At 42.2% G+C, this 22,320-nt stretch overlaps 1 protein-coding gene across 5 annotated transcripts in view; it reads right to left on the reverse strand.

The window, feature by feature from the left end:
• The window catches only part of TBC1D30 (TBC1 domain family member 30), a 56,604-nt gene that overhangs the window by 24,489 nt on the left and 9,795 nt on the right, over positions 1-22,320 (reverse strand). For 3 of the 5 annotated variants that reach the window (XM_051624442.1, XM_051624451.1, XM_051624481.1), the window contains 2 exons: positions 542-603; positions 101-166 (listed from right to left, as the gene is read on the reverse strand). In XM_051624442.1, coding sequence (XP_051480402.1) covers positions 101-166; positions 542-603 — 128 coding nt within the window. Of the gene's footprint in view, positions 1-100; positions 167-541; positions 604-6,312; positions 6,473-22,320 lie in introns of those variants that run through there. The other 2 variants (XM_051624472.1, XM_051624462.1) reach the window with 1 other exon arrangement.

Here is a 22,320-nt window from a genome sequence, read left to right on the forward strand (position 1 = left end):
CAGAGCTTCCAAATATTTATGAAAAACCACTGATGTCATTCATCTCTCTCCCCTGAAGAACCCACAGGCAACATCCCACGAAGTGTACAGGTCTACCTACCTTTCTCCGCCATTCTTTTGGTATTCCTGTTGGCAATCTGGCCACTGCTTTGAGTGCATCATGCCACTAAAAGCAAAAGCATCCAAAAATGTATAAAATCCACCATAGCTTTAATGCAACAGGATAACAACATTTACAACACCACAGACATGCACATTGGTTTCATTTTACTGCACACATTGCAGTCCAACTGCTTAATCCACCCACAGGGAAAATCTAGATGCATTACTTAATAATACAACAAAAATGTAATATTCTAGGACACAAAGACTTACGAAGTATCTGAGTAAACAATGAAAGCCTATTGCATTTTCCAAATACTAATAAAACAGCTCTTGATGCAATTGCAAACAATATGGTGACACCGATGCACTTTTGAACTAGAGCAAGTACCCCGATAGAAGAGAATCCAGACCTCAAGAGAAAAATTAATCAAATTACCTGCTGAAAACCATTTTGACCTAAAGATGGTTCAAGAGTGAACTTCAGTTTCGTATCAACCCCTAGAAACAAACAGGAAAAAAAAAAAATCATGGTCATTATTTCCATCTAGCTTACAAGGGGGGGAAAAAAAACCCAAACCAAACAAAACCACAATTGAAATACAATTTCAGCTACATGTTTCAATAATTACACTTCAACCTGTTTCTGTAAATTATTGCCTTCAATGTGAACTCAAGGCAAATGTTAAGTAGCACCTGGACAAAATGTTTTTAAAATCAGTAATACCCTCTTTAGTGATGAAGTTTGGCACAACTAATTCCACTAAAAATAACACAGTTAACTATTTTTCAGACTAGATCTGCACACGGCCAACTATCATATGCACAGAAAAAATACCTACAGGGACAGTTTCTTTCCTTCTATTTCAACTTCTTGACATTAAATTACTCAAAACTCATTTCTAAGTTTGGGGTGCTAAAATTATTTCGTTGCTCAGAATATATATATATATTTTTACAACGGCTCAGAACATAAAGCACATTTGGTCAGTATTCTCATTTAAGCTCAGATGTTGGCCATATGAGCAAGTTGTTTTAATTGGTATAAAGATGCCTGCTAATAAAATATGACATAAAATAGCAGGATCTCGGGTTTAGCCTACACTGGGTCATGCCATAACACGAGGCACAGGCACACGTGCTATTTATTTGCTTTACATCCCACATTTTGGCTGTTCCAGGTCCCTGCTGCTGCCAGTGCCGCTGTCCAGAGCCCGGGTGCTGAACGCCGCGCCGCATCCCTCCCTCAACGCCTCTGGCATAAAGAGCAGAGCCTCTCTTTGTTTTTCCTCCAACATTTAATACCAAATATTGCTCTATATTTAAAAGCATAGATTCTTTTCTTTCTAGAATATCAAGCCAAACGTTTTTAATATATATTTTAACACCCGTGCATGTGTGTGTGTATATATATATATATTAGAAAACATATTTTAATCCTGCAAGGTTTTAGGTAGATAGAACTCCATGCTAACCAACTCACCAGCAACACTCAGTGCTTTTGAGGACTAAGCCTGCGAGTCTAACAGAAACCCAAACTGTAGTGGCATTTGCTAGTTATGGAATGTAATATGCCTTTCAGGATTTGCATACTGAAGTGGCAATAAGTAATTTTAAAACCTAACTGCTTAATAAATACAGATTTAAAGACAAAGCCTTCTCCTTCAAGGTTTCTCCCAACCTGTTCCCTTTTGGTAGGGGGGAGGGAAGAGAAAGAAAGAAAATTCACACAAAACCTAGTACTGTTTAGAATTTTAGCATTTTAGAATTGCATCATTGAGACATGGGGCTTGGCACTTTCAATTCCCTGCTTCAGATTTAAAAGACATGCTTGTCAGATCTAGCAAAATAAAAGCTTTAAACCATAACAGAGTTCTTTAATGTTTTTTCAAGGCATTTAACAGTTATTCCTGGAAGTAACTGTTTATTAGTATTCTTCCCCATAACTCCATGACACTCAGCAGGGACTTCTAATAGATAAATCTCTTCATAATAATTCAAAACCATGTAACAATGCCAGTAACGTACTAAGATGGAATTGTATCACATTTGCTGCAAATGCAAAAAAGTGAGTCTTGTTCCCAAGCAATCTAGTGGTAAGTACTGGAAAACCCTAATACACACAAAAAGATATCATGACCAAGAGCTCCTTTTGTTAAGGTAACAGATGTTGACATGTTATCTAACACTGCCTCGTAGCAAAGAAGCAATAGTTTTCCAAAATAATCACATATTCATTTCCAGCTCAGCAGCCAAATATTAAATCACAGTTTTCTAAGACTTAGAGATCCCAGTAATAATTTCACTCTTTGTCTTATAAATATGCAAGAAGAGACAGCCAAGTCTGCCAAAGATCAAGCACAGCAAGATATAACCTCAGAATAGGGTCAAGTATCATTTCCATGAACATCCTGACCACGGAGTTCACATTGAGGCCCAGAGAGATCTCTCTCTTGATTAAACGGGACTGAAATTAGATCCTTGAACCTCCATCCACCACAGCATTTACTAAAACATGACAAACAGTTATAATGGGTGTGAAAATTACTAGAAATGAGAAGAACATGTGGCAACACCAGACTACACAGTGCACTCTCTTTGGTATGGCAAGGTCAGGCGGCATTCTGTAACCTCTACTAGAAGTCACAAAGTCTGTGTCCCCTTATTTGTTCCCAGTTAGAAATAATCCCAAAATCAAACTATGGGATGATTTTGTGACAGGGGAAGGAAAGAGCCATGGGGAGTGAGTCACAGATCATACAGGAACAGTTCATTCCTATCCATTTTAAAGAATTTACCTTTCCTAAAACAAACAAACAAAATTAGAACCTTGGTCAGTAAGAGCACAGCAAGCAAACAAGAAGAAAGAAGCTGCAAAACAAACCATACAGACAGCGCAAGGAAGGCTATACCCACCCAGGAGCTCCTTGGGGCAGAAAGGCAGCCAGCAAGCTGGGAGCAGCACTTCATTGCCCATTACTTATTTCTGGCACAAGAACCATCTTGTTATGTGCAGTTTCTGCCCACCTCACTGAATTTGTCCTTGCACTTCAGAGCTTCAAGGAAATTAATGCCTATCCCTCTTCCAACCTCTCTTGGTTTCCCAAACCTTCCTATCTCCATTATTCCCCTTTTCCTATGCAATCTCCCACCCCTACACATACTTTTTCCTTTTTTCCCCCCACTCAATTCTATCATTTTCATCCTGTCCACTTTTGCCTGGATCATCACCAGCCTTTCCCCAAGGGCTCTTTCCATACACCATCTGTTCTCCTTACACATCCCTCACCTGCTACCTCTTACCAGCAACTCCCATTAATTCTTCCTTCAGTTGTCTTCTCCCCACAAACTTAGATTCTTCAACAGCTTCTTCCCCTCTCAGCACCCCACAACCATCCAACCCTAACACAGACATTCTGCACATATTTTCCCTGGATTTTCTCATGTTTGGCAATCCTTCATCTCTGGGTTGTGTTCCTCTCCATTACGTCAACACGTGCTCTTTGCAGAAAAGACCTCTTAGGGCCTTATGGGAACTTTTCATCCCAGCTCCTCCGCATGGAGGACAGTCTGGCAGGAATACACCATCTACACAGCAGTATTTCCCACTCTTGATGACTGTTAAGTGCTGTCAGTACATCTCAGCCCTTTTACATCACACCAGCCAGGCTATTGTGTCATCTGACACATTATCACCTCCAGTTCATACACTTTCAACTGATGCTTCACACCTAAAAACTGTATTAACTCATGCAAGCAGGAACACATATGAATTATTAGCTCCACAAATACAAGCACACACAAAAGTACATATTTTTGGCACCAGTCAAATTTCTGAAGGTTCATTGCCCTTGCAACCAGGTCACCAGAAACCGTTGCAGAAGTTATTTTTAAGAATAATGTTAAAGGAAAAATATAAAAATCCACAAAATCCAGACCAGTTAGCTTTTCCACATTAAATATGCAACCACTCCTGACAACAAAAGGCTGTAAGAGGAAAGACTGCAGCCTTAGGATTCCCAAACCCTAGCAGTCTTCCACTGCATGACTAAAATCTAGCACACAACCACCTAAATGAGCCACTGGAGTGGTCTAAAATTTTGAGGTCAGCCAAGTACCTGGGTGAAGAAATCAAATCCCCACTCCTCACCAACATTAAACAAAAGGATGAGGCAAATTCTGGGAATTTTTCAGAAATACTAAACCAGAAAAAGCATAGGAAGATTATCTGTTCTGATGCATGCATGTGAGCTTTAAAGCCACAGATTCAAACTTAGAAAGCATATCACTGTAGGTTTTTGGCTGTACTTATAAGCAGCTGTGGAAACATCTTCAGTGGAAAGCAAATAAATATTTTATTGAAAACATATGAGGGAAAAGGCCTAAAGCAGCTTTCTGTGCAGAGGGAGTCCAAACCTGGGGGAAAAAGTGGCAACATTAACTACCACCTTATCATTGCTTGTTTCAGGAAGATTCTTAGCCTTGCATTGTAATTTATCTCTAAATATAAGTTTTCATCTGGAAAATGAGAAATAAAAGTAACATTCTGAGTAACTCTGCATAAAATCACTTTTGTTAGGAACCAGAGCTCACTGAGATGTATCAAAGCACATCTAAAATCAACAGTCTACAGAAACCTGAATATAGACATTGAAGAAAAGACACATTGAACACAAAATCTGAAGGAAACTTCATTCAGCTTATTAAACGATCCTATGACTTATTTTTTTTTAAGGGCTTATTCAGTATCCTGTCTCCATTACTCTACAAAAGTATGCATGCTGAATGATATTATTGTGTTTATTTACATATTGATCTAATGGAAACCTCAATCCAGTGGGATTTCCTAGCTTTAAGACTATGGCATTCGTGGTTATGCTTCCAATCATCTCCCCTGGTCTTTGTGGAAGCATAAGTAAAAGAACATCATTATCCAGATAACATTACCTGGGATATCAGAAGGGTCTGTGAGAATAATGAGTCAGGAAACGTCCTCGGTAACAGCAACCCCACAAACCTACCAACCAGAACATCTCTGAGGCCTTATTCATAACAAGCATCTGAAAGTCATCTCAAACACGGCAACAGCCAGCACTGTGTGCATGATACACGCAGTTAGTGCAACGGGAAACTGAATCCTACACATTTCTGTGCGTTGCCCTATGTTTCATTAGACCTTGGACTTGCATGTTTTGCAAATGCCTAGCATTAGGGAACAGATCAACATTTTAGCTGCAAGTGACAGCTCTACCATCGCAAATTGAACTGAAATTTCCAATACTTCGACAAAAACGCCAAATGATAAAAAAATGTGATGGCAAACAATTGGAATCTAGTAATGATCACTCATCAGTGCTTCTGCTGAGAACCCAGCTCCCTGGAGCAAACACACGTTGTTAGCTGACCCCCTGGCCCTTAAGAGACTGTGCTACCGAAGCAGGATCCAGAAAAAAGCACCACAAATCCGACGCCTTCCCCCTCAGGCAAAGCACGGTTGCAAATTCGGACAACACCCTACGGCAGACAAAGGCTGGGCGGGAGGAGGGGTCTCCGGCAAGCCCCGAGTTAGCCGGTGGGGCGGGAAAGGTCTGGAGGTGCTGAGGGTCCGCGGGGCCCAGCGGCTCGGCCGGGCGGGGGGGCCGGGAGAGGCTGCGGGGGGAACCGGGAGAGGCTGCGGGGAAGCGGGGGGGCCCGGGAGAGGCTGCGGGGAAGCGGCGGCTCCGCGGCCAGCGGGGCGAGCAGAGGGCAGGGAGCGGGCAGGGAGCGGGCGCAGCCGACCGGCACAAAAGCGCTGCGAGGCGCCGACGCCGGGCGGGAGAAGCGGGGAAACGGAACGGAAGCGCTGAAGCGCAGAACCTGATCGGCCGGCCGCGGAGCGCAGGAGGAGCCCCCGGGCACAGCGGCAGCGCTCTGGCCTCCTCCTCCTCCTCCCACCGGGACCGCGGCCGCCGCGCCCCGCACACCCCGGCACCTGACCCAGGCCGGGCCCCGCCGGGGCTGCCCCCCCCGCAGCTGACTCGGCGCTGCCATTTGCCTCGGGCCGGCACCGCCGCCCCCGGGGCGCTGCCCCCCGCCTACCCGCGGCCCTCATCGCCCTCCGGCCGCGTCCTCCTCGCCAAGCCGCCTCCGCGGGCAGGGCCCCGCCGCTCCCCCCGCCCCGCTAAGCCGCTGACGGGAGCGCAGCCCGGCCGGCCGCGGGCAGCCGCTTACCTGGCTCCAGCGTGCAGAGCAGGCGCGGCGCCGTGCGGGAGATGCAGCTGCGCTTCTTGAGGACGTTGCTGAGGATGGTGCCCACGCCGCCGCCCGAGCTCTGCCGCTTCAGGCATCGCCCCCCGCGCCGCAGCGAGCCCGTCAGCCTGTCCTGCCGCATGGCAGCCCGGCCCGCCGCGCCCGGCACCCCCCGGCACCCCCCGGCAGCCGGACCCGAGAGCTGCCCGCCCTAAGGCAGCGGGGCGGGGGGCATGGCGGGGCCGGCTCCCCCGGCAGCGCCTGGCCAGCGGGAGCTGCAGTGCGGAGACGGCGAAGCCGAGGTGGGGAGAGAAGAGGGAGGACGAGGAGAGGAGAAAGAAGAAGCTGGGGAGGGGGGAAAGGGAGAGGGAAAAAAAATAAAAAAAGGAGTTGTCCCCGCCCACAATCCTGGCATCACTGTCTGAAAAAAACCGGCAGCCTCTCCTCCTCCTCCAGCACCACCTGGGAGGCAGCAGGCGCAGGGCGGCAGCAGCAGCAGCTCCGTTGGCAGCGGTGGGGCTGAGCTGCGCCCCAGGGCCCCAGGACGGCAGCACAGCCCCCGGCTGCACATCATCCCCCCGCACGCCAAGTGCTGACGCCTGCTAGCAGGGGGCAATATCGAAATGTCTGCCTAGAATGAAAGGAGGTAAACATCCAGCAAAGGGATTACTCACGTTGGATTTCGGCCTCTAGCTGGACATGTATAAATAGTCCCGCTGCCCCTTTCAAAATGCGGTCCTTTGAAGGAGGCCCACAGGTGCTGCCAGACCATGGCACAAGGGCAGAGGGACGGATGTAACGGCCTCTCAATGCCAGGATGGGCTGGGTCAGGTCCTGAAGGCAGGCGGGGGTCAAGCACAGTTCCAGAAGCAGCAAGGGGACTGTGCAGTTTGTGTTTCTGACTCTCCAGCAAAGAGACTTCAAACATCCTCAGCTACAGAAACATCCATTTCTGTGAACCTAAACTGCAACTGCACTTATTACTAATTACATGCCATGCACTCGTTAAAAGAACCTATTCAGCAGCATGTTATTAGATGCATTTTCCAGTGGAATTTGACCTAAAAGCATCTTTAAAGGGTTTGATACAGAATTTCAAACTAACGGTTTGACTGACAAGAAGGAAAAGTATTGGAAATAATGATAGCTTTTATGATCTAAACCACTCAGACTTTCTGTGGAAGGAGAGTAGATTCATCACACAACATTAGCTGGGCTAAAAGACCAAGCTAACCAAAAGGTCTGAACCTCCGGCTCAACATCTGTACCTTTGAAACAACCATTTGCTCCTTTATTAAAAAGATATTTTTCTCAGCCACATTACAAAGGTAGAAGAAAACCAGCAACAGTGAAGTCAATTATATAAAAGATACACAATATAAAACACAAACAAGGCTTTTTAAATTATCAGTTGTAGTTATCTTTAGAAGTTACTGTCCATTTTTCAGAGAAGCATAATTTTGATCATGCCTCTTTAAATATCTGGTTCAGTCTTGGAAAAAAGTCACTGCATTTGAGCTTGCACTCTGAATAGATAATTAAGTCTGTGTGTTGGTGGTTCTTTTTTTAAGAAAGGTGACACTTCCCTGCTGATGTAGATGATGCAAATCACTTTATTTCAGTGCCAGCTGGAGATGATGACTTAGTGGTTAAAGCATCAAATTTGAAATGAATTAATCCCCCCAGGTGTACAGATTGTACCAACTGGACTGTAACAGAAACATTTAAATACAGAAATAACCATGTAATCTCTCCAATATTATTCTCCCCTTCCTTAAGCACCATACACAAATAGCACCACATGGTTCTTGGATCATTTCAAGACTGGCTAACCCAACACCACATGCTGTTGCCCAGAGTCTCAGGAGCCATTGCCAAAGTTCTAGAAACTACTCATTATCCACACAGTGAGTCATCCTACTAAACTGAACATAATCACGTTACCTTCAATTTTTGAACAATTACAAATCATCTTTAAGAAAGACATCAATATTTAGCTGATGAGGCTAACCAGCTCTTGAAGCGAGAACTCTGTCCTCATTACTGCTATTTCTCCTACTTGTCATCTTGTCACTGTACAAGAAAACTGGAAGCAATCAGAACAATCATTCTATGACTTGGAATGTGGCTACTTCGAAGGACCAGCATACCATTAAGTTACTTTCCTGTGTGCCAGTCCATTAATGCAACATCACTGAAGAAAAAAAAAAATGCAAAAATTAACTTCAGGAGACAAAATGAAGAAGCCAAACCATACTAATGGATCTGATGGCTCACTGGATCATTAGCACAAATGGATTTTAGAGACAAAGCCTCCCATTAAGTATATATATATATGTATCTTAAGGGCAAGAGCCTGGCTTCTAAAAAAGTGGATGACGTTGGGTTTGACCACCAGTCGGACAAAGCCCCTAATTTGCCTGTGGCAAGACATGCTCTGCACCACTCCCTGGACATGCAGACATCTAAGCAGGACACTGCATGTCAGCAGCTTATATAAATTTGCTATATTCACCACTGTAAGAGTCTTCAATTACAGGGAAATTTCAGACAAATCACCATAGTTCCAAGTTGGTGAAAACACAACAAATTTTAACTCAAAATATTACCAACCATCATTAATCTAGTTTGATCCACCAATGCAGAGAGGTCTGGCCATATCCACAAGTCCTCACCTGCAATTAGTGAAAAGACAGATGACACTCAAAGGATTTGGTGGGGAAAAAAAAAAAAAAGAGAAGATCAAAGCATTTTGGCTAGCCCAGATATTTCAGCTTCAGATATTTTATAATAATCAACCTGAGACTTTGCTTTCCCTGACACACACAAAAGAGTCACTTTCTGAAAAAAAAATTAACTCCTCATTTGGTATCTGCAGTCTTACCACCAGCAGCTGTGTCTTTTTAAGGCCAAAGCATAATTCATAAGAAATACTAGTTCATACATATAACTTGCTTGAGTGTTATTATCAGCCTTATGGTGATCGATCCTATGATCACTGCCAGGTTTTAACACAGAGAAACCAACTCCATTTACCTTAAACCTCACCATTCATCAGCCCACTTCTCTTCTGTCTGCACTGAGAAAGCGAGGTAAAAGATAGGCAGCTAGGAATGAAGAATGAACACAAGCAGAGAGGGCAGTGACAGGAACAACAGCAGAAATGGGGCCACAGACCAATACTGCTTTTCAAGAAAAAGATGCATTTGTTCGCATGAAGTTTTTACTACCTAAACCCAGAATTACTGGATAGCACAGCTCATTGGCTGTCTTCTGTTGTGTGCAAAGATGACTAAATGTAATCAAAACACTAAAAATGGTGAGACATCTTCAGCTGGATCACTGTATTTTATTAACTTCACATCTTCCCCTTTATTTCACAGAAAAATGTACATAACTTGTAATTCTGATTTGCATCACATCCCAGTAAAAAAGTGAAAGTTTGGGGAGAAAGCTTGTGTGCTTCTGGACATCTGTGTTAGCCAAAATACTTCAAGGAACACATGCCCATAGGAATAAATGGTAATAAATATATTGTATGATAATAGTGTCATATGTTCCACCCCAAAGCATTTTAGAAATTATGTGTAGGCAGCATCACTGCACCAGCTGCTGATACAGCAAATATAAAAAAGGAATATATATTAACAGGATGGGGGGGGAGGGGGGAAATATTGCAACCATGAGGAAGAACCTATTGTACTGATCACATTATAGGGCCATTGTCTGTTAAGCCCCACAGCTCCGTATACTACCTTTAAGAACACTGAAAATGTAACCCCATTACCACTTGGCTTCAAGTAGCTCCACAGAAGTTAGCAAATACAGAAAATTTTGTATCTGTATAAACACATTCCAATATGCATTCTAGTTCATCATGAGCTTCAAAAGAGGAAAAAATTCACTTTCAAATTGTAGTGTATAAAAGAAAGTACATGGAATTAGATGTGTCCACTCTGGAAGGAAGAAAGGATAAGGCAGTTTTAGATTCTCCCAGGAGGCAAAACTATTTTTAATACATTTAGTCCATTAAATCATCTTCACCACTGGAGCATAAAATTCCTCCCCTGCCCAATTCTATGTATGTTCTGTTATTAAACACCCCCTCTGCCAAAACTAGCCCCACTTCCTTCTGCTTGATCCTAAAAGTGTAAAACCAAGCATGACCCACATGGATTTTTACAATCCTCCAACTCACAAGTTGAAAGCACCTCTGACGGCTTGAAAAGAGGCCTCTGGCTTGTTGGATCTTTGACACTGAAGGTGGCACAGGCCAGCACTCCTCCCACCTCATCCTGCTAGTAGATCATCACCTCCTGCATGAAAAGTACTGCTCTACATGCTCTGTTACTGACCTCAACACTGCAGGCAAGCAGATGCTCTGATCTACCAGCTAGCTATAACCACTGTGTGGACCAAGCACAGAGTAGCACTGTTTTGCATATCCACAGTTGCATGAGCACATGAGGAGGGAATCTACAGGTAGGAGTGGACAGATCAGCATTACACAGAAGGAGAAACATGACTTTGGACTAACAGATTTGAGTTCTGCCACCAAAGTGGTTTCTGCTTTCAGACAAGCAATCCAAGGTTGTTTTTGCTGGACAAGATAGGGTTCCAGAACCAATAAAAAAATGAAGTTTTGCTACTGTGTTTGTGCCTAGAGAAGGTTCATTTTACTCACTTCCAACAAGTAGGGCTCAGGCAAATAGTGCAGTATGTTGACACACCACTGTGTCTTGTCAACACAGCATGAATATTTTCCATTGCGTTAGTCTTCATTTGTATCATAAATGTCACAAAAGGGGTCAGGACCTCACTGTGTCCTATATTAGATATCACAGACAAAAACAGCAGAGCCAATCTTTGCCTGCAAAGTTCTTCAGTGCAAATCTAAAATACACAATGGACAGGAAATAACATCTCTGATTTTCAGAAACAAAGAACTAAGAGTCAAATGATTAGTCTCAGGAAGCATGCAACAGAGCCAAGAAACAAATCCAAACATGCTCAATTTCAGTCCAATGCTTCCTCTTCTTTTAGACTTCAGGCTCATAACCTTTTTACTGATTTCCCCCTTCAAAAACTGACAAAACAGTAAGTACTCTTAAAAAGAACCTTCTCTTTGAAGAAAGCCCTAAACCAACTCATTTGTTCTTTGAGGGTTTAAGACAAACAGAGGATCTGGGGAATTCTCTTACCAGAGAGCACTCTCTGGTCATGGGACTTTGTTTATAGCTAAAATGTCTGAAAGAGAATATTGCCTGCACATTGTTTTGCCATATCTATTGAGGACTGATCTAGGGAACACCATTAAAACAGCGCTGCTTTGTGTACTGTCTATCCTTCAACAGGAAATTAATCTACAAGCTCGTTACTCCTTTAAAAAGCTCACAACTGTATATACACATCATCCTTCAGCTTATCACAATCAGGATTCAACCAAGAGAGACCTGCAGACTCAAGATGCTTCATTATCATCTTTAGTATTTTTTCTTTGTCATTCTCCCTCTTCCCTCCCATACACACTATCCACTCCTGCCTTCCATACTGCATGTGTGTATACACTAGGATAGGATTGATAAGGTAAGAAAAGAGAAGACAAGTAAAGGTCCCTTCAATAGAGCCAGGTCTCCTTGACCCCAACATCACCTGCCCTCAAATGCGTGTTGTAATTTATCTTTTGGGAGTGATGGACAGTTACACCTAATAAGTATAAGTATGTGTATTTACAAGGTGAATAATATTAATAACTGTATTGCTTCTCAAATATTTGGCAGATATGATACACCCTGAGAAGTATGCCAAACTTTTCCAGCATCAATGAAAACACCTGAAGTATCAGACACCTGTAATGAAGGCATCTGGAAATCAGTTATGTAACCAGTTTCTAGCAGTTTACAGCACAAAGGGGTGGAGCTGTCATGACCAGTTTCCCATCTAGGGCGGCACCACATTCACAGGCACTGAATCAGTGCAGGCAGGGCTGGCAGCAGTCCCTTGATTCTTAGGCTGTTCTCAGTGGCACAAGATGCTTATGCAATCAGATCATGTAGGTGAGAAGATAAAAGCCCTCAAAAGCACCACAGATTGTTCCAACAGAAGCACAGACGTACCTGCAACCCCCTTGAACCTGTCTATAACCTCTCTCCATTCATAAATGGCTGTTTCCATGAATGAGGGAGTTGCAGAAAGACTTGACATCTGTAGAGTTACAGGGCTAAGGCCAGCAACAGCAGAACTCGTGCACCCATCTCCTAGATCTACAGTCAACCCAGTAGAGCACAAAACCCCCATTTTCCTGAGCTCTTTAGGAAAGCACTCAGCAGCAAGCTACAAGCTTTTCTTAAACCTGTTCCTACAACACAGTCACATGGAAAGCTAGGAATATGTTAATACTTAAATGCTTTACACCACACACCAACTCTCACCATTTCACCATTAAAAAGGCAGTATTCTGCAGCATCTGGAGTTTCTAGGTCAAACTGGGTTTGAGGAGAGAAGAATTAAGTTTGCTGATAATTCACCAACTCTGAGCACACAATGGACTTCAACCAGTGCCAACGGGCTATGTAAAAGGGTGGCCTATTTCGCTCCAGGCCCATCCCTGGGAATTGACTGTTCCCAGAACCTTCCAGGAGAGAATTGTAAGAACTCCTGAAAAGTAGAAACCAACTAAAAAAAAAAAAATCTACTCTGACATTACAAAACAGATGCAATGTAGAAACCTTTATCTTAACATAGGATTCAATGGCTGCACTGAAAGGATAAGGCTGAGATTTAACATGCAATTAGACTATCCATGCCAAAACCAAAAAGGGGCTTAAATATAGTATTGATTGATCACAAGACAGAAGTCAGTTAGCTCCTTTTATTATACCAGTAATAGAGGACAACAAACTTGCACAACTGAGTAGGCCTGATATTCTATTAAAGCTATTTGTATTCCCTGCAGTGCCCATAAATCCTCATTCTGGGCTGCAGCATTATTGCAGTAGGTGCTGTAAAAGCACAGCAAAAAAACCAGACTGCCTGCTTTATAATAATTAAGTGAGAAAAAAGAAAACACACTAGCACACGCAGGAGCTTAAGGAGACAGTGAGATGATGTTGGAAAGCATGGTGGATAGTTGTCTTAATATAATAGCTGCTATTGTGTTTCTGTAAGCTTCATGGCAAAGATGAGTACCAAGGGACCCACATGAAGGCATAAGGTGAAGATGAGAGCTGAGAGATTTGGTTTTAATCATCAACTCAAGTTCAACATGGTTAAACACCTACAAGGAAATACCAACATGGGGGGAAACTGAGAAGGTGCTTGTTTTAAAACAACATGTGGGATGGAAGTAGGAGGCATGAGCTAACCTTGAATACTGCATGAGAAATGACAAGGATGTGACAAGAGAGAAGAGTAGGTTGTAAAGAGCCTTGAATATTAAAGCAATAAGAGCAAGACATTGACTAGATCAACAATGGCCAAAAGGGAAGCACAGGCATTCAGCACTCATGTGAACACCTATGTACAAACACTAAAATGTAGGTGTGTTAATTGCAAGCTGAAGTCCACTGCTACATTTAATTCTTTGTACATACATATATTGTCTTACAAAAGGACAAGAGGATACGCAACAGGAAAACAGTTGGCAGAAGCTTTCTATGTCTCAAATCCTTCCAACAAGAAGCAGAACTTCTCTTAATCAGAGAAAAAAATATAGAAAAGAGGATGATCTTATGTCATGAAATTGGGGAGGAAGGGGTGAATTAAAAAATCAGGTTTCTTACTATTTCTTTCTAATTTGTCTCAGCTGTATAGATAAATGCTAAAGTTGTAACTGTTATTTGAGGAGCACAGTGATCTTTCTTGTCCTGATGAAAAAAAATAAAAGAAATTTGGGGAAGAGGGGAAGTAAATTAATTTTGCTTATCACCCTCACATGCCAACTATAACAGCAAAGCAATTACATTAAGCAGATAGTGGCATCTCATGAGCAAAGTAAAAGACACGTCCATGCAAGGACTGCTAAAGTAACAATATATTTTAACTGCTGTAGTAACGAGCAACATAAAGTCTAGAGTTAACAACTGGAATAAAAGCCATAGCAATGCTGACATGCTTGATAAAATATATAGAGAGGACCTTTTAAATTAAACACAAAGTAATTAATTGAAGTGAGGTCTCAGAAAGCAAATGCCTTTTTTTTTTTTTGTAAGAGAAATTAACTGTCTCTGCTGAAGCACAGAACTAAAAATATTATTTTGGTAAGGAATAGATCAAGAAGAAAAACCATCAAAGAGGTCTGCATAAAAATATTGCTGAAAACAATAACTATAAAAATTAAGAAACGTTCCCTAACCTTGCTAAATGGTATGAAGTAAATGCATATCTTGGCCAGTATTCACACCCCAGAATCCTGCTTAAATGCTACATGATCATTTTAAAAAACAAAACACCAAGTCAGCAGAAAAACTAATAAAATTTATGAAAAAAAATTCTGACAGGTATGATTCGTAGGCATGCTTATGATAATATTTATAGAAGAATGGAGGCCATAGCAGATTTCAGGCTCCCAGCTCTAAAACTGAGCTGCTTTTCCTCTGTTAGAATCTTATTATTTGCACATGGCATAAAAACTGGATTTTACAGTGTGCATTGCTGACTTCATTGGTCTCAGCTGCTATTTCAGAAATAGCAAGATTTTAATCCTCCCAACATCATTAACAAAAGAAAAACCACCCTGTGTCCCCAGGACAAGTTATCCACAGACACAACACTTTCAAATTTCTTAGATTAAAAATTGCCAAAGTTAGAAAAACTGCTAACCACAAAATGCCTTTGCTTCAGGCCAGGAAACATGGGAATGGAACAATGTTTATACTTAAGTTTTTGTATGTTGTTGAGTACTTATTTGCAGTAATACTAAAATACATGTGTCAAAGACTAGGCTCAGGCTATGCAAGGCTTTCATTAGATATGTAAAGAGACAGGCTGTTCCTGCACTTTCTAAGGATAAGACTCCTGCTTCCAGCAGGGATCTTTCCTCGTCCAGTACACATTGCCTCTGTGGACAGACCTCTGTTACAAAGGAACAGAAACAAAACGCTTTCTGGCCTTGGGGAGGGGAATGGGGTTCATGCCTCACAGAGCTCTCAGCACCACAATCAGGATCAGTCAATACAGAAGTCCTCCACCACCATTCAAGTTCTTTGATCACATGTACGTTGGCTCCCATTTGCAGGTGCCACTAATTCTGTAAAGAAATGGCAACTTTCCCATGAAATTTAGTGTGCACATGAAGCTATTGCAACCCCAGGTCCTACAGTTTACAAAGTGCCTTTCATCTGCCATGTGGGCCACAGCTTCACAGAGCCCTTTCTGCAAGCTTTGGAAAGGGATGCAGCTAACAAAGCAAACAAACCTCAGACTACCACCTCCCCTTCCTGAAAAAATATGTATGTTAGTGATCTAAGCAAGTTTGACACAGGAAGGTTTTTTGCTGAAGTTCATCAGTAAGATGAAGAGGAGAAAAAAAAGTTATCAGTCATGACAACATTACTCCAAGCTCTCTTACTCAGCAGTTAGATAACAACATTTCAGTTCATAACTCACTCTTGCAGGGCAAGTTTATTGAACTGAATGCATTTAGGACTAATCAAAGACTCATTTAATACTGCAGCCTCGAACCAGTAAAATTGACCTAGAACATGTACACCACCATGCAAAAGCATGAGTTCCAATAACAGCAAAGCTCCAATTGTTTATTTACTACTGCATAGCTTGAGATAACTCACTTCATTCCTCTGAACACGTGCTTCCTCTACCAGCCTTTAAGTGGTTCTTGTCTCATTAAAAGTTTGTTTTTCAGAGAGCCTGCTACCATGTCCAGTGATCAGCTCATTAGGTTCCTGACTTCACTGGGCTTCTCTAGACATTGCTATAAATATTTAATTCCTCAGACTTCAAAAAACAAAACAAACAAGCCAACCACCAGCTGTGTACATCGATCACCTCCTCATTCTGACCTCCTTTAGTCTCAGCAGACACTTCAGGATCTAAGACCCAGTAGCTATTGCTTTCAGTGACCACTGGATGAGATCGGAAATTAGCAGTAACACATTGAGGAAAAAAAACCAAAATCCCACATTAAACTGTTTGCTATCAACAATGTCTAATCCAACCCAGGAACCAAAAACTGTTCATTCTCTGTATTTTGGCCATATGTACTGTATGGATGGCAGGGAAAACATTGATCAGGCTGCTATGATTTTAGATAAAACGTAGCAAGAGGTTTCCAGTTTCTAAGAAAGAAACATAAATGACAGGTTTGTGTCACTTTCTTTTTAGTAAGTGTTCTAGTAAGATCATGGAACATGGAAATGGAACATGGACTTCACTTCCTTGGCAAATTTCAAGGGTGTGTAAGGAACACTCATTTACTGCTCAGTAAGTCAAATTCAGGTTACTAACAGTTTCAAGGAGAAAAGCATTTTAAAATTTGAGGTTCTCGTTTAACTTCTCTTCCAGAGTGGCTCCAGCGTAGAATTATAAGCAGGACTATTGATCCAAACAAAGTTCACAGCTCACTTTTCTAGTGTCTTGGTTTTAAATGTCAAGTTTATCTCACAAAGCTGCAGAAACATAACTGTTAGCACTGCCGGATGCTCCATAAATCAGTCTATTCCTAGAACTAATTATCCCAAGCAGCTGGTATCTTCCATTTGATCTTCAGTATCCAGGAAATCTTTTCTTCAAAGACTAGCTCAAGAGAAGAACATTAGGCATGGGTCATATTCAGAGATAAAATGCATCTGTGTTACTTAAAAGCCATGTACCCTGTTGGACATTTGCAATAAAGCCCCATTAATCCTCCTACAAGTTACAATGATAAAAAAGGAGTGTCATTAGATTTCATTATGAAAAAGAACAGCACAGCTACTTGTATTGAAGTGTAATCCCCAGAAGAATAAAAGAGGAGGTAGTGCTAAACTTGACAAGTCTGAAAGACTATGCATACAATCTAACTGCACAACTTTTAATCTCAGGTTGTTGCCACATCCAAAAGCTCATCAGAGAAAGATTTAAGATTGCAATGACATTGTATTATAGCTATGCTCACACAGCCACCCACGCTGTGAGATATACACACAAATACACCCTTACATCTTGATTGTCTGATATTTGCCATAGATACCGTGGTTTTTCACTACCTGCAGGAATCAGAGCAGGACCTGTCATCAATTCAGAGCATCTAAGGGGCTTGTGAAATAAAATGCATTCACGTGCACTCCTCACACATTGCTTCTTCACAAATGGCCTTTGGCAGCACCGGCTTCTTGCAAATTCCCACCAAGTGCCATGAATTTCTAGGTTACAACCTGGATGCTGACAACACCTCGCAGCAAAGTGTGTGACCTCCTTCACAAGCAGACCTGTGGTCTGAGCCCTTTGTCCTGCTAGGCCATGCACCCCACTCCTTCCCTCCTGACTGACACTTGCCCTGTCCCAGGCCGACCCACTGGGTTGGAGCAGGATGAGCTCCATTTCACACTGTCCCTGAACCTCTTTGGGAAGCAGCACCTTGTCTCATTTAACCAAAATAATCTCAGAGTGACTAAACAAAAGCCTTTGTTCTCCAGTTCTTCAGAGAACTGTTAGACTTCTCAGATTCTGCCAGTGGACAGGTATCCATCTGAAACAGCTGCAAGTGAAAAGAGGGCACAGTGGTGCCTGACAGTTATTTCTGATGTCATGACTGACTGACAGGACTGTAGATTAAGAACCCGCTCTTCGGACTCCTGCTATTGTCAGCAAACAGCAGCATCCTTCCTCTAGGTGACTGCATGCCTCCTCAGCTCCAGCTGATCTAATCTCACCTTCCAAAGTTACTACAGTACTAGAGAAATACAGTAAGTTTGAGAACCACTTTGCTCAGACAAACAGCATGTAAATACCACAAGTATTTTTTGCTTAGTAATCCAACGCCCCCACCCCAATAATCTATCGCATTAATCCCTAGTTCTAATGCTCAGGAAGTATTTTATGTAACAAGTACTATCCAATACATCAGCTTTCCATCACACAGCTGTTGTGAAAAGTGTAACTCAGTGCACTCTAAACCCTACATACATCACAAAATTAATCTTGCAAGGTCAGCTACCACTTTGCAACAGTGGTAGAATTAGTTACATAGAGGAGTATGGGAAAAAAGGCAAGCAGTCAGCTTCTGAGTTGTATGCATACCCAAAACAAACAACCTCAGGTGTAGCACTAACTCGACCATTTTACTGTTGTCACAGCTGCTAGCACACTGACAAACAGCATTTACATCATCTATACCAAATGTTGCAGGAGAGGAATTTGGTAGCAATTCTGCAACCTATACATTAATACACTGAACAACCTGCATTTTTTGTTGCAAACTGGGCCTAGAATCAGCAGCCAGATTATCACTTACAGAAGGATTTACTACATTTACTGTACAAATTCATGATAAGCAATGAAGTATTTATTCTGCAACAGTAATTTTTTTTATATTGTAACCATATTCAGTTGTTACTATCCCATCAAATTTCTACATAACACAAAAAATATTCTAGAACTGTTGGAGGAAGGGAGTAAATTAGCTGCAGTGGCTGATGCTCTCACCACCTTGGGTGACCATGACAGGATGCCCGCTTCCCCCCAGCAGCAGAGACCAACTACTGAACATGCCTATGTGACACACTTCAGAAGGGTCAATTTAGTCCCCTTTTCCCTCACCCCAGATGTCTGTCATTTTCCAGGACAAGTCATCAAAGTGGGGCAAGAAGAAAAGATGGAGGGGTATAGGTCTGAATTTCACAGGGCCCACAGTTTGTAGAAGATGGACACTATGACTGGTTGATGTGGGTCTCACTACACTCCTTTGGTACTGGTATCTCCAAAATGCTAAGTTGCTGCACTGGGCTGCCACCTCCCCAGCACAACATGCCATCAATCAGCTGATCTACTGTGGCTTCTTGATTCTGCCTGTGGCACATTTGGGGCTCAACAGGCAGCTGAAAGCTCTCTCCTCTCAGAGGCAAGTGCTTGAGGGCAGCTGATCATTCTGCTCAGCTCCCACCTGCCTCTGAACCCTTGGCATCTCCCTTTCCTTGGAAAATCCCATCCCTCCAGAGAGAAGCAGCTCACTTTAACTGGGAAAAGAGCAGCATCAGTGAGCCAGGAGGTAGCACCTTGTGGGAAACTGTTCTTTTCTTCCTCACATAAGTCTTCAAGCAGGCAATGATCTCTTAGTCAGCACGCTACACACTGTCCCCATGAATTTACCAACAGAAGCAATCCCAGCTCTGAATGCAGCCAGCTTCCAAAAGTAACAGTGGCACAATATTAAAAAAAAAAAACAACAAACCACAAACCAAAACAACCACCACCAAACCTGATCAGTCACCCAGGCTTGTAAAAAAGACAATTCAACTTCTGGATCCTGCCACTAGTCAAAACAGCCACCAAGACAGTTTGCTGAGTTAAATCTTAGACAATGCAGCTGAAGGAGACCAAAATATAAGCAATTTTCATAAGTTTTAACCAACAATGGAATATGAGATGGTATTTGAGTTGGGCAAGGCTGTATTTTTGATGGAGGTAAGACACTTCAGCAGTGAGAAGTAGGGACAAAGAAGCATAGCAGGGAAAGGAAGGATTCCTATAATCCCAAAAAAAGTAGATGGAAAACATATGGTTTAGAAATGTGTGTTGGCTCCTCAGCTCTCTAAACCAGCCTGGCAATCTCAGTGTTGAGCAGCCAGGGAGTGAACTGCAGAGATGGCTGTGTGTTCCCAGGAAGATCTCCAGTAACAAAGTTAGCTGCAACCACTGTAATGGAAAGCTCTGTCATAAAGTAACAGCTTGTGGAGAGCAAAGTCCTTCACAGCAGAATGTTATCTTTGATAAAAACATATTACAAAATGCTAAAAGCACAATTTTTACTCTTTTTTTGGATTAAACATTTTAACATCTTCCTTGAAAATGTCTTGTTATGTAACATGAAATGAGAAAGGGTGAGGTGTCAAAAACTGAACAAAGAATTTTAGTTCAAAATTTTCAGAATTTTGCTTCATAAGCAATTGACTTTTGTGGGTGGGTGTTTTATTTCATGCTGGAACAAGATATTTTTGTTGCTGTATTCTTAAAGCAGAATTTCCCTCAAAGTGAGGATTCCAGGATCTGTACCGCTCTAAGCACAGGCTCTTGACATCTATTTGAATTTGATATTCTGCAATAGCACATACCACAAAAAAAACTTCAGATATGACCAAATCAGACTGCAAACCCAGCTTCTTTCTTTCAAGAAAAAATATTTTTTTTTAAAAATCTCCTTTCTAATACCAGAAAAGGAAAGAAATTTGACTTCATCTTGGGAGTCAAGAAACTTAAATTAGCCCCTAAGTGTCTTCTGAGGGATACCAAACCTGCACAATCACACGATTTGCCAGGCTTGTAAGCAAACTGATTGGACAGTTTGCCATTTTAGAATTTATATTACAGTGAAGAATATCAGTAGAAGATGGCAGTCTGCTGAAGCATTTTTCATTAGCCAGCCAAGGGCTTCTATGGACTCGCACGCCAGGCAGCTTTCTGGGGCTGGTGCAGATTGTCCTGAAGAGCTGACTAGAAATGATAAAATGAAGTGGTCTCTCCCTATGGGGCTTACCAATGATACTGCTCATTAAATGATCAAAGATGTTAAAATTCATTACCTACAAGATCCATACCCAGTATGCATATCCCATCAGTGGCAAAATTACACTTTAAGCCTAGGAACTTAGCTGATAATTCTCTAGGAGAATATTCCATGATAGGCAATGGAGCACCACAGTGCTGTACCAGTATTTTACTGACTTGCTGCTCTATTAAACCACTTCCCCTCACACTGCTTCCCCAGGTCTTAGCATCCTGGCAGTGCCACTCCAGAACCAGTTCCAAGACCATATTCTCACCAAAAGAAAGCAATCAAGGAATTCACTACCTAAAAACTCTCCAGGATTATTCACTTAGTGATTATTGTCAGCATTTAACAGAGAGACGACACTTTTCATGTGGGTAACTCCCAAAACTGCATAAAATGCTTTGATAGCAAACTCCCAATGGCATTTAAAACAAAAATAATTGCCCTTGCAAAGCAACACAATCTTGTTCAGTGTTACACGCTGCTGGTATTACGCCAGATGACACTCACTTTTCTGTTCTTTCTCTCAAACTCATTAACAGACACCCAGAATACACAATCTAAGTTACATTAGCAAATACTAAATACAAAATACACCTAATCCTTGAAACATTTCTCCATGACCTGGTGCACAGCAGTGAATGATACTGTTTGCAGTCCTCCTCCTCCAAGCCCAGTGTTAAAAGGCAAGTAACCGTTCTCAGTCCAGGCTCCCATTGCAATGGAAGAAGCTTTCAGATTTCCTAGAATCTTGGCTGGCTGAAGCTGAGTGAAATATGATTATCAAACAGCATTTAGTTTTGTATTCATCACTACAGGTGGTTATTTCAGTGGGTTCTCCAGTAATATTTTTAAGCCTCACACAATTTATTAATAATGCTGGATAACAATGAACACGTCAGTTAAGATCATTGTTATATCTACAGCCATTTTTCCTTGTGCACAGCCCATACCCAAGGGACTGGCAAATGAACTTCACCATCCAGATCAGAGGAACTGCCCCCCAGTAGCCCAGTGTAGCTTACGGACCAAGCACATGGCCATCATTCCCACTGAGCCAAGCTCCAGCATCCCTAAGTACAGGTTCTCTCCTCTTCTAACTGTCTCACTACTTCACCACCTGCAAACCAGCACAGGACATGGAATGGATTACAAAATCCTTGCTAACAAGTTCTCAGCCCACCCACCTCCACATCTTGAGTCACAAGTAACAGTGAAAGCTCTATGAGAGAGTTATGCTCTATGCAGCGTAACTGGCAGTTTGAGAGAAATGGCAATAATTAAGA

This window comes from Apus apus, chromosome 1 (assembly GCF_020740795.1).
Source record: "Apus apus isolate bApuApu2 chromosome 1, bApuApu2.pri.cur, whole genome shotgun sequence".
NCBI lineage: Eukaryota > Metazoa > Chordata > Aves > Apodiformes > Apodidae > Apus > Apus apus.